General features: G+C 42.0%; 1 protein-coding gene across 1 annotated transcript; it reads right to left on the reverse strand.

The window, feature by feature from the left end:
- Positions 1-792: 792 nt before the first annotated feature.
- On the reverse strand, positions 793-12,425 carry LOC139750277 (uncharacterized). The gene is made up of 7 exons (XM_071664864.1): positions 12,366-12,425; positions 11,082-11,177; positions 10,549-10,587; positions 9,486-9,518; positions 4,611-4,703; positions 2,728-2,855; positions 793-1,847 (listed from the first exon to the last, which is right to left on the reverse strand). Exons 2-7 carry the CDS (start codon positions 11,137-11,139, stop codon positions 1,665-1,667), a joined length of 534 nt encoding a protein of 177 aa, XP_071520965.1. The 5' UTR covers positions 11,140-11,177; positions 12,366-12,425; the 3' UTR covers positions 793-1,664.
- Positions 12,426-13,120: the final 695 nt, after the last annotated feature.

Consider the following 13,120-nt stretch of genomic DNA (forward strand, 5'->3'; position numbering starts at 1 on the left):
TGGCGTCCATACGTGTTGACAACTCGTTGGTGTGGACAGAAGTGGTCAAGTACAGTGCGGTAGGGCGTTAGATCGCGATGGATTTTGTCTCAGGTCCAAAAAACAAAATAAATGCCGTAAGAAATAAAAGTGAAGACACAGTAGGTCTTTCTCCAAGTTATATCACAGATCCTGGATACATGACAGAGGATGCGTTCGCAAACATTCTTTGTGTGTGAAGTAAATAATTTCAAGGAATTATTTATTTCTTTATTTTCATGGAAAGGATTGCAACGAGTCTTTTATTTTTTTAATCTCAAGGTAAATGAGACCATTAGTGTGCTGAAACAGATAATACTTTGTTCTCACCACAAGATGTATCATATCGTCAGTTTGTGAAGCTTGGGCTTGTGTATATATGTATGTATGTTTGTGTGTGTTTGTGTGCATATATGTATTGTACTGGTAAGGGGAATGAGCATATGTGTGTAATACTATTAGTGTGTCACGGGGAGAGAGTTTTGCGATGCTCTGTTTCTTAACGATGTATGTATTTACCTGTTTTCTTCCGATGTATCCACACACACACACACACACACACACACACACACACACCTTAGCCTATGCCACTGTGTGTGTGCGCGTGTATGTGCGTGCGCGCGTCGCTCTGATTTATATTCTGCATGTAGAATCACTTAAACGTTTGGATGCTTGTTAACTCTGAACCAGTCTTTAACCTTAACAATTCTGAGAATTTTACAAGACCTTAAAGAATAGAATTACTACTATGAAGGTAATTAACACAAAGAAAACAGATTATTCTGATTTATTCTCCGGCTATCCCATAAACCCTCTACAAAAAAGATTTAAATAAGATGTAACGTGAATTATATGGTCTTCCTCTTTTGTACTCGAGAACGTAAATGCAGTTTACATTAACATAGATTAAAGACCACTACAGGCGTGCATCTATTTTGTTGTCTTTCAAACCAATGCTGACTGTCAGCCCTACTGACGAGGGCTGACACCCCCTCTGTCCTTCTTGGTGACGTCGTGGTGTATGGTTGAATACCATCCTATCTGACGAGGGTTGTCGTCTCGTCAACCCAACAACCTTACAACGCCTCCTCACATCTTAACCCATAACCAGAAGCTGTTGCAGACTACCTGGTAAGCCTACCTTAAGTGCTGACATATGATATTTCTTAAATTCTAAATGAACATAAAGAACAATAAGACCTTTGTGAGGACCATGTTAAACCTTAGGGTGATTCTCGATGGGTGTTGATAGTAACAGGTGTATGGCTTATCCGAAATATCTAACATCATAGTAATACATGTATGGCTTACCCGATATATCTTATGGATGGAAAACATCACCTCGTATTAAATGGATACTCTCATACACGACTGTAATAAGAATGAATATTAATCACCATCCAGACGTGGTTCCGCCTTTTGTCTCTCATTTTCATCCTCTTCGTCGTTAGTTCTTCCTTTTTATCGCTCATTATTCTTGTCTAGTAATCTGTGTATCCCTTTCCTCAAGCTTTTGCTCCTTACATGTCCTGATAATCCACATTTAGTCTATCATCCCTCTCATTCGCCTTCGTTTTCATTCACTATACTTCCTCGTTATTCCTCGTAGTGTCCAGCCAGGTCATCTGTTCTTCGGGCACATTGCATCACTCATACCCTTCCAGCGGGTCCTCCTCCTTCGTGTCCAGGCCGAGGAGACAGATGTGTCGCTGGGCGCACTGGCTAGGGCAACACCTCTGGCTCTCCAGGCAGTACCCGTCAGAGGCGCAGACGGGTAGCTTCTTGGGTGGACCTTTGGCCAGTAGTGTTACTCCAGTGTAGCCGAGTGGCTGTCAGGGGAAAGATAACACTGATTACTCTCACATCTTTGCAAAGACTTTCATCTCCACAGAATTATCATTCGCGTCGTTCTGTCTTGTTTCTTTACCATAGAATATTAGTACTATCATGCCTGTTTAGAGTTGATACATGTGATGTTAACCCTAAGGTCACAAATGTCTTAAATCCTCAATAGCCAGAGGCTTCCACAAGGGCAATTTTAGTGTCATTTTAACTTCTCTCTGTTTTACGTGGTCGTCAACATATTTACAAAGAAACCTATAGAGATGAGGGTAATGGTCATGATGAACGCTTATCCTTCAGCAGTGCCGTGGAAAAATATAATTTCTCCATAGAACTTAATTACTGATGATATTCACACTCACTTAAACATCTGACTTTTTGATTAATTCCTGAAAGATAGGATATTCTCTACGTGCAAACCAAGGCACAACAATACGGCAGCCTGACGTTCAATTTTCGAAAGAAAAAAAAATACATCTGCGGACAAACAGAACACTTCACAACACCTTGCAACAGTCAGGAAACACATACTAACATTACTTACATAACACCCTTTGGCACGACACACCTGAAAGAAGGTACTCATCATCTCACTGCAACACACATCCGTTGGAATTACACCCTCCCGGCAACACACACCTGTGGCGGAAAACGTACCCAGCAACACCTGATGGGAATATCTCCACCACCGAAACAACACACATGCGCCAAGATGACTCATGAAATACACCCCCTAGAACACAGAGCAGCTATCAGACACAACACAAGACTCTCTCTCTCTCTCTCTCTCTCTCTCTCTCTCTCTCTCTCTCTCTCTCTCTCTCTCTCTCTCTCTCTCTCTCTCTCTCTCTCCTCCCAAAGACCCACCGTGTCGGCTTGGATGGGAGTGTACTCGGTGCCGGGGACGTACGACATGTAGACGCCATCCTCTTTACAGATCTGCTGCTCCATCGGCGGACAGAACAGACTCTTGTGAGGCTCGTGGTCTACAGGACCTGAGGGGAGAAATGGTTGGCCGTAGGTGTAGTCAAGACCGCGTGATGTTATCCAAGTTTGATGATATCTGACAGATTCACTAACGATAATGGTGTACAAATGTTAAGTAATCAGTGGAATATCATGGCTTGAAATCACTATGCAGGAAGGTGAAAGGCATGCAGGGAATAGAGTGAATTGGAACGATGTGGTATACCGGGGTCGACGTGCTGTCAATGGATTGCACCAGGGCATGTGAAGCGTCTGGGGTAAATCATGGAAAGTTTTGTGGGGCCTGGATGTGGAAAGGGAGCTGTGGTTTCGGTGCATTATGCATGACAGCTAGAGACAGTGTGAACAAATGTGGCCTTTGTTGTCTTTTCCTAGCGCTACCTCGCGCACATGCGGGGGGAGGGGGTTGTTATTTCATGTGTGGCAGGGTGGCAACGGGAATGAATAAGGGCAGACAGTATAAATTATGTACATGTGTATATATGTATAAATTATGTACATGTGTATATATGTATATGTCTGTGTGTATATATATATATGTATACGTTGAGATGTATAGGTATGTATATGTGCTGCGTGTGGACGTGTATATATATACATGTGTATGTGGGTGAGTTGGGCCATTCTTTCGTCTGTTTCCTTGCGCTACCTTGCTAACGTGGAAGACAGCGACAAAGTATAGTATATATATATTTTTTTCTTTTATACTATTCGCCATTTCCCGCATTAGCGAGGTAGCGCCAAGAACAGAGGACTGGGCCTCTGAGGGAATATCCTCACCTGGTCACCTTCTCTGTTCCTTCTTTCGGAAAAAAAAAAAAAAAAAGAGAGGGGAGGATTTCCAGCCCCCCGCTCCCTTCCCTTATATATATATATATATATATATATATATATATATATATATATATATATATATATATATATATATATATATATATTACATTTTTATTTTCATCCTTTTTTTTTGTAACGCGAATAAAAACTTTTGAGTACTGTGAAATAACACTTTGTGCTCAGTATGTTCAACAATGTGCGTACGATTACTATCAATGAGCGTGATAACCCGCCTTGTATGATTTAACCTCATGAGAACCGTGTCTTGTGGACGTCAACTTTATCATTCTCTGCATAATGACTCGCTATACAGAGCGAGCCTGTGGACCAGTAAACAAACAATGAGGATTATCTTTTGAGTTACGTAAAATTGTTCAAGATATTTATGTATTGAGTCGTTTATCATGTAGACTGACCAAAGAACTTTATATGCACTGCAGCTCTTCAGCCAGAGGTCGTCAGGGGATGGCTGTCAACCGTGAAATGGTTCTTAAAAACGAGTTGTAGAAGAATGTAGTGAAATGAATGAAGTATGGTATCTTTCATACCAGAAAGTCATGTCATGGTTTATGGATGATGTCGTGCCTCATGTTCCACTTTTAGATCATGGTAAAACTCAAGCCCCTGTATCTTTCCCCAGACACAAACAATATAGTGGTTATAGCGTGTTCCTAGAACACAACATACGTGAATATATTACCGTCACGTGTGCCAAAAGTTAAGAGATATTTTTGACGCTGACGATTGGTTCCTTCCACTCACTCTAGTGTGAGCTACGCTGACACCTGACTCTCGGAATTTTACGTAATGTCAGCTGTGAATAACTCGTCGTTTGTGGTAAACTCATAACACTGCGGAGAAGTAGGTTTATCTGTGGGTTGTGGTAAGCATACAACACAGGGTGAGGAAAGGTGGAGATGAATACTTACTCTCTTGAGTCCCGTCGTCACAGCAGTAAGGCCTCCTCTTCCAAATGCAGTAGTACCGGCAGCCGGGCACAAACCACGACAGGTCGGGCGACTCTGTACAGACGGGGAATATAACAGTTACATGTTATATGATAAGCGTATATATATATATATATATATATATATATATATATATGTTCTGGAAGGAGGTAAATAAAGTGCGTAGGACAAGGAAGCAAATGGGAACTTCAGTGAAGGGCGCAAATGGGGAGGTGATAACAAGTAGTGGTGATGTGAGAAGGAGATACAGTGAGTATTTTGAAGGTTTGTTGAATGTGTTTGATGATAGAGTGGCAGATATAGGGTGTTTTGGTCGAGGTGGTGTGCAAAGTGCGGGGGTTAGGGAAAATGATTTGGTAAACAGAGAAGAGGTAGTAAAAGCTTTGCGGAAGATGAAAGTCGGCAAGGCAGCAGGTTTGGATGGTATTGCAGTGGAATTTATTAAAAAAGGGGGTGACTGTATTGTTGACTGGTTGGTAAGGTTATTTAATGTATGTATGATTCATGGTGAGGTGCCTGAGGATTGGCGGAATGCGTGCATAGTGCCATTGTACAAAGGCAAAGGGGATAAGAGTGAGTGCTCAAATTACAGAGGTATAAGTTTGTTGAGTATTCCTGGCAAATTATATGGGAGGGTATTGATTGAGAGGGTGAAGGCATGTACAGAGCATCAGATTGGGGAAGAGCAGTGTGGTTTCAGAAGTGGTAGAGGATGTGTGGATCAGGTGTTTGCTTTGAAGAATGTATGTGAGAAATACTTAGAAAAGCAAATGGATTTGTATGTAGCATTTATGGATCTGGAGAAGGCATATGATAGAGTTGATAGAGATGCTCTGTGGAAGGTATTAAGAATATATGGTGTGGGAGGCAAGTTGTTAGAAGCAGTGAAAAGTTTTTATCGAGGATGTAAGGTATGTGTACGTGTAGGAAGAGAGGAAAGTGATTGGTTCTCAGTGAATGTAGGTTTGCGGCAGGGGTGTTTGATGTCTCCATGGTTGTTTAATTTGTTTATGGATGGGGTTGTTAGGGAGGTGAATGCAAGAGTTTTGGAAAGAGGGGCAAGTATGAAGTCTGTTGGGGATGAGAGAGCTTGGGAAGTGAGTCAGTAGTTGTTCGCTGATGACACAGCGCTGGTGGCTGATTCATGTGAGAAACTGCAGAAGCTGGTGACTGAGTTTGGTAAAGTGTGTGAAAGAAGAAAGTTAAGAGTAAATGTGAATAAGAGCAAGGTTATTAGGTACAGTAGGGTTGAGGGTCAAGTCAATTGGGAGGTGAGTTTGAATGGAGAAAAACTGGAGGAAGTGAAGTGTTTTAGATATCTGGGAGTGGATCTGGCAGCGGATGGAAACATGGAAGCGGACGTGGATCATAGGGTGGGGGAGGGGGCGAAAATTCTGGGAGCCTTGAAGAATGTGTGGAAGTCGAGAACATTATCTCGGAAAGCAAAAATGGGTATGTTTGAAGGAATAGTGGTTCCAACAATGTTGTATGGTTGCGAGGCGTGGACTATGGATAGAGTTGTGCGCAGGAGGATGGATGTGCTGGAAATGAGATGTTTGAGGACAATGTGTGGTGTGAGGTGGTTTGATCGAGTAAGTAACGTAAGGGTAAGAGAGATGTGTGGAAATAAAAAGAGCGTGGTTGAGAGAGCAGAAGAGGGTGTTTTGAAATGGTTTGGTCACATGGAGAGAATGAGTGAGGAAAGATTGACCAAGAGGATATATGTGTCGGAGGTGGAGGGAACGAGGAGAAGTGGGAGACCAAATTGGAGGTGGAAAGATGGAGTGAAAAAGATTTTGTGTGATCGGGGCCTGAACATGCAGGAGGGTGAAAGGAGGGCAAGGAATAGAGTGAATTGGAGCGATGTGGTATACCGGGGTTGACGTGCTGTCAGTGGATTGAATCAAGGCATGTGAAGCGTCTGGGGTAAACCATGGAAAGCTGTGTAGGTATGTATATTTGCGTGTGTGGACGTACTTATATACATGTGTATGGGGGTGGGTTGGGCCATTTCTTTCGTCTGTTTCCTTGCGCTACCTCGCAAACGCGGGAGACAGCGACAAAGCAAAAAAAAAAAAAAAAATATATATATATATATATATATATATATATATATATATATATATATATATATATATATATATATATATATATATAAGTTTCGACGTGAAGACAAAAAAGAAGGTATCAAAATGGCACACCGTTGAGTTGCCAATTACCACACAGTAATCCTGTGACATAGCATCTTGCCGAGTATTGCGTGGTCTATCTAGTTGTGGGGGCACACAAGCAGCCAGCTCTCGGAATCAGAAACCAAATCAATACCTACAGAAAAGGGAAAGTGAACCAACACTGCGGCGTAGGGCAAGGGGTCAAGTTTACAAGTTAGCCTGGGGCAGTTTATACGTCGGATCGCTTTCAACTCAATTCTGTCAAGTAAGCGTACAGATATATATATATATATATATATATATATATATATATATATATATATATATATATATATATATATATATATATATATATTCATTATACTTTATCGCTGTCTCCCGCGTTAGCGAGGTAGCGCAAGGAAATGGACGAAAGAATGGGTCAACCCATCCACATATACATGTATATACGTAAACGCCCACACACGCACATATACATACCTATACATTTCAACGTATACATACATATACATACACAGACATAGAAATATATACACGCACATGCTGCCTTCATCCATTTCCGCCGCCACCCCGCCACACATGAAATGACACCCCCCCCTCCCCCAACGTGCGCGCGAGGTAGCGGTAGGAAAGGACAACAAAGGCCACATTCGTCCACACTCAGACTCTAGCAGTCATGTGTAATGCACCGAAACCACAGCTCCCTTTCCACATCCAGGCCCCACAAAACTTTCCCTAGACGCTTCACATACCCTGGATCAATCCATTGATAGCACGTCCACCCCAGTATACCACATCGTTCCAATTCACTCTATTCTTCGCACGGCTGTCATCCTCCTGTATGTTCAGGCTCCGATCGCTCAAGATCTTTTTCATTATATCCTTCCACCTCCAATTTGGTCTCCCACTTCTCCTCGCTCCCTCCACCTCTGACACATATATATCCTTTGTCAATCTTTCCTCACTCATTCTCTCCATGTGACCAAACCATTTCAATACACCCTCTTCTGCTCTCTCAACCACACTCTTTTTTATTACCGCACAACTCTCTTATTCTTTCATTACTTACTCGATCAAACCACCTCACACCACATATTGTAATCAAACATCTCATTTCCAACACATCCACCCTCCTCCACACAACCCTATCTATCGCCCATGCTTCACAACCATATAACATTGTTGGAACCACTATTCCTTTAAACATATCCATTTTTACTTTCTGAGATAACGTTCTCGCCTTCCACACATTCTTCAACGCTCCCAGAACCTTCGTCCCCTTCCCCACCCTGTGACTCACTTCCGCTTACATGGTTCCATCCGCTGCCAAATCCACTCCTTGATATGTATAACACTTCACTTCCTCCAGTTTTTCTCCATTCAAATTTTACTTGTCCCTCAACCCTACTGAACCTAATAACCTTGCCCTTTTTTACACTTACTCTCAGCTTTCTTCTTTCACACACTTTACCAACTCATCACCAACTTCTGCAATTTCTCACCCGAATCATCCACCAGCGATGTATCATCAGCGAATAACAACTGACTCACTTCCCAAGCTATCTCATCCCCAACAGACTGCATACTTGCCCCTCTCTCCAAAACTCTTGCATTCACCTCCCTAACAACCCCATCCATAAACAAATGAAACAACCACGGAGACATCACGCACCCCTGTCGCAAACCGACATTCACTGGGAACCAATCACTTTCCTCTCTTCCTACTCGTACACATGCCTTACGTCCTCGATAAAAGCTTTTCACCGGAGAAGTGGTTGACTTTATCCGTGAGCTTGACCACTTTACCCTTTGAAAATACCTTGTTTTCCCCTTGAGCTTAATGATTTGACCCTTCAGAACGATGCGTTCACGTTTTCTATGTTAAAAAGAAGGTGGCCTTCGCTTGAATTAAGTTTAGTTTTGCCAGCTTCGTGTACGATCACTTCACCTTTGAATTCAGAGACAGAAACTCTTGATTGGGTCTCACAACGGCAGGTAATTGGCCTGTTGAATTCCACACCTCCTCCCTCATGTAAAGTTATTCCACTCTTTCACTACAATAACGAAATCCTTTGAAACATTGTGACGTCATTCCATCATTATTCATAACTACTCAACCCCTTAAATAGGACGACTTATCCCCTGAGTATGAGTTAACTTCATTAATTCACGAAGTACAATAATATGCAGTCTTGAGTATGATGCTTTGAACACTCTGAGACCGTAAGGATAGCGTACGATAACTCTGACCCTGGATGTACGGATATGCTGATTCGTTTCAGGAAGGCAGCTCCACTAAGTGTGTCCTCAAGGATAAAACTGCTTCTGTGGTTTAACATTGCAGTAGAAAATATATATGAACTCGAAGAACACTGGTTTAAAAAGTATTATAGAGATTTTCATCTTTTACTCCGCTCTCACTAGATATCAATATCTTAATGTTTAGAAGTCGAGAAAATCAGTATTTCGCTGAAGCCTACACTGTAATATAGATGGTCGACTAAACACTTTCTGTAATTCTTAAGTTAGACTTCTGGTAGTCTGTGTATATTGTCTTACCATCCCAGGGTACTTGCCTTGTACTTTAAGTCAAAAGCAGAGTGAATGAGAGGCAGTCACCAGTCTAGAGTTGACTGTGTGGTAGAAAATGTACAGTTCAGCTTACCAGTCTGGCTTGAAGATTCAGTCTCTTCATTTCCTGAAAAAGAAGGTAGAACACGTCAGGCACTTCTGTATGATGATCCCATGACATGGTGTAGCGTCATTATATGATATGACCATCGCATAATGTAGGGAGACCGTTGTATTACATAATGAGACTTCATTAGATGACTTAGTGTACCAAGATTGCATTATGCTACACAAGAGCGTGGCACCGTCTCATACCACACCCTGAGTATGATGACTGAGCACCCTGAGTGTGGTGACTGAGCACCCTGAGTGTGGTGGCTGACACCCTGAGTGTGATGGCTGAGCACCCTGAGTGTGATGACTGAGCACCCTGAGTGTGGTGACTGACACCCTGAGTGTGATGGCTGAGCACCCTGAGTGTGATGGCTGAGCACCCTGAATATAATCAGATAACTTGACACTTCAAAAGTACACTCCTCAGTGGGCGAATTTTTGTCGGTATAATCGAGCCAAACAGCATTGTTGTATTGCTACCGTGTAATCCACAAAATAATAACGATTTTACTGATGCATGAAATATAGGGAGTGCAACAAAGAATGGAACTGGATGGCAAATGGCCAACAGGCAGAATGATTTCTAATGTCGACAGCAATCAAACTCAACTGTGGTGGGTGATGAGTCATCCAGCTTCAACTTTGTTGAGATATGTGATCTTTGCCACATTTCCAAGAACGAGGAAGTCTTAGCAAAAAATTTGGCTTAACTTGTATTCGTCTTTATGACAATTAAAAGAGAATGTTTTTTTTTTATATATGAATGAATAGATTGACTGGATACAGTCTCCAACGATCAGCAGAGAAACTGTGAGCAGTTATTAGCGGAACCTGAGTATAACTTTCATCGGGATCGAGACATATTTACTGACATCTTGTTTATCAAATGATCATATGGTTTTCTTAACTAAAACATTACGTTCTCTGTCCATTTTTCATTCGATTAGTTCTTTATACAAAAAGTGTATCACACACAAAGTTCAGAAAACGGAAATACAAGGAAAGAAAGATAGAACTGGCGAATGAAATGAATGATGACTTACCTGTTGAGTTGACGGTGGAAACCTCTGCTTCTGAAGCATCTAAAAGAGAATAAAAAACAATGTTAGAGTTGAATAAAGATAATGACTCATTATCTAGATAGAAGGAGAAACAATTACATTTCCTGGAGGGAGATGGGGAGGGGTGGGGTAGGGGGGGACATAATGTTGGTCGACTTTCGCCACAGACAAGTGAGGGTCGAGACCTCACCACAAGAAGACCTCACAGAAGGATTGACAGTATTTTCTCGGTACAATTATTACTTCGGAATGATATTATGTTCTAGTTCGTTCATGCACTATAATTTTTAAGGTACGTCAGTTATGCAGATATCCGCTTCTAACCTTCGCGTTCGTCAATACGTCTCTCGTCATAGTGATGTTGTCCTATCAATTTCTTTTGTGTTTTATTTGTTATACTGACTTCTCCCTACCACTACTGTCTCTCTCTTCTTCATCCTCTAACTCTCCCCATTTCCCCTTACTTCCCCAACACTCCACCCGCCCTTGAACCCTAACTGTCTCCACCCACTCACCCATGGCAGTGGTGAGGGCTGCCAGCATGGCCACTAGTGAGAGTTGAAGGAACTGCATCTCGTGTGTCTCGCTGTCACTCTCGAGCGTCCCTCCGTCTGCAAAGAGAGAGAAAAAGGGGATGGTTTGAGTCTCCCGCTTGGTCGAACTGAGCGAGTGGTGGTGATGAGGGAGCGCGAAGTTCGCGTGTCTCCTACACTTCTCGTGACCAGCCTTCATGCTTTGACAACTCCTGCGCTATCTAATCCCTCGCCAACAACGATCGCGATCAAGAGACTGAGAGTAAATGAGGGATAACAGCACACAACACGATAGCCTAGTTGACGTCACCTTCATGGCTCTCGCGAGATGAGACAACACCCAGGCTCCCACCACCACAGATGCCACTCACCTGTTTGCTTAAACCACCACCACAATCCTCGTCAGTCTTCATCCCCAACACAGTGCCACCATCACTATCACCACCACCAACACCACCTTCTCCACCACCACTACAGCCACTTTCATCACACCTCATTCCAAACCCCACTGTCATCACTACAAAATATACCCCGCCACCACCACACTTCATCGCTTCTCCAGTTGAGGACAAATGAATTGTGAAAGTTGTATCTTTCTGAAAAAATCTTAGCCACATCAAACTCAACCACAATGGCCACACGAATACAACAAGTGGGAAAAAAAGAATTTCTTCTCATACTTTCCTGTAACAAACAAAATCATTCAGTTTCCTTGAACAGCATTTTTAGTACTCAGAATAGAGAGGGATAACCTCACGCTACTAGATGATAAATACTGAAACTAAAGTAAACATTTGTGAAAATGTAAAAGGTAAAATTCAATATCGTGTCTGTTTTCCTGGCGCTGCCTCGCTGAAGCGGGGCGCGGTAGCGATGCCATTTCCTGTGTGGCGGGTTAGCGACAGAAATGGATGAAGGCAGGCAAGTATGAATATGTACATGTGTATATATGTATATGTCTGTGTATGTGTATGTATACGTATGTATATGTCGATATGGATATGTATGTATTTGTGCGTGTATGGGCCATTCTTCATGTTTCCTGGCGCTACCTCGCTGACGCGGGTATCAGCAATTATGATAAATATCAATGAATAAATGAATATATATATATATTGTCAATCATTAATCAAAGCTGGAGGGTATTTGATATGTACATTTAAATCTACCTACAACCAACAGTATTCTTGGCTCTCTGCACAAGAATAAAACCCGGGAATAAAAGATTCCAAACGCTCTCAACTCAGGGAGAGCGCCCTAACCCACCTTCGTAACAATACTTTCCTTGACGCTTAAGACTTCACTGTCGCTCGGAGCCGAGCCATCCTGCTTTATATACCCTCCAGGGAAGCGCCCGCGGGACCAAACCAGAACATAATTCCCCAATTTACAAACTATTCACATCCCTTCCCTGTTATTTATACTCCATAAATCAAAATGATAAACATAGGGTGAGTCTTGTCCGCTTTTCTTGAAAATGTTGACGTTTGAACTTGAGAAAGATCATAATTCTGTTATATGATATGTCAGTAGCTGGGGAAATTTTGTGACAGCAATAACTGTAGTAATCAAAATGCAGGATACAATTAGATATTGCCGGGTATGTAATTGTTTAGGAAACAGGAACGGATAAATGATTGGAATATTTATATCAAAGCAGTTACATACGACTCTTGTTCGCGATATGAATTTCTTATAATTTCGTCGTTCGAGAGTGGAAATAAATCTTAGTTCCAAAAAGTGAAAATGTATCTTTCGACCTTTTTAAGCAACCAGGCGAAAAAGAACGATATTATCTGGTTCAATGTAAGTGTGCATGGATTGAGGAGAAAGTCACTGAACACTTACTTATCTATGTACTTACTTAACTTACATACTTTACCTACGGACTTACTTTGCTTACTTACTTACATACTGTGCTTACATCCTTTGCTTCCATCCTTCCATTCTTACAAGTATTTGCGGCCAGATTTTGCCGAAAGGCAAGGCTAGCGCGTAGTGCAGGAAGATATATAGTTCCG

This window comes from Panulirus ornatus, chromosome 9, assembly GCF_036320965.1.
Source record: "Panulirus ornatus isolate Po-2019 chromosome 9, ASM3632096v1, whole genome shotgun sequence".
In the NCBI taxonomy this organism is placed as follows: Eukaryota; Metazoa; Arthropoda; class Malacostraca; order Decapoda; family Palinuridae; genus Panulirus; species Panulirus ornatus.

What these genes read in the sequence shown, in the direction of transcription:
- LOC139750277 (XM_071664864.1), bottom strand. Translation starts at nt 11,139, where the DNA reads ATGCAGTTCCTTCAACTCTCACTAGTGGCCATGCTGGCAGCCCTCACC. An exon ending in AGCCCTCACCACTGCCATGG is followed by an intron (nt 10,588 to 11,081) that starts GTGAGTGGGTGG and finishes ATTCTCTTTTAG; the next exon opens with ATGCTTCAGAAGCAGAGGTT. An exon ending in TGACGACGGGACTCAAGAGA is followed by an intron (nt 2,856 to 4,610) that starts GTAAGTATTCAT and finishes TTCTCCCCTCAG; the next exon opens with GTCCTGTAGACCACGAGCCT.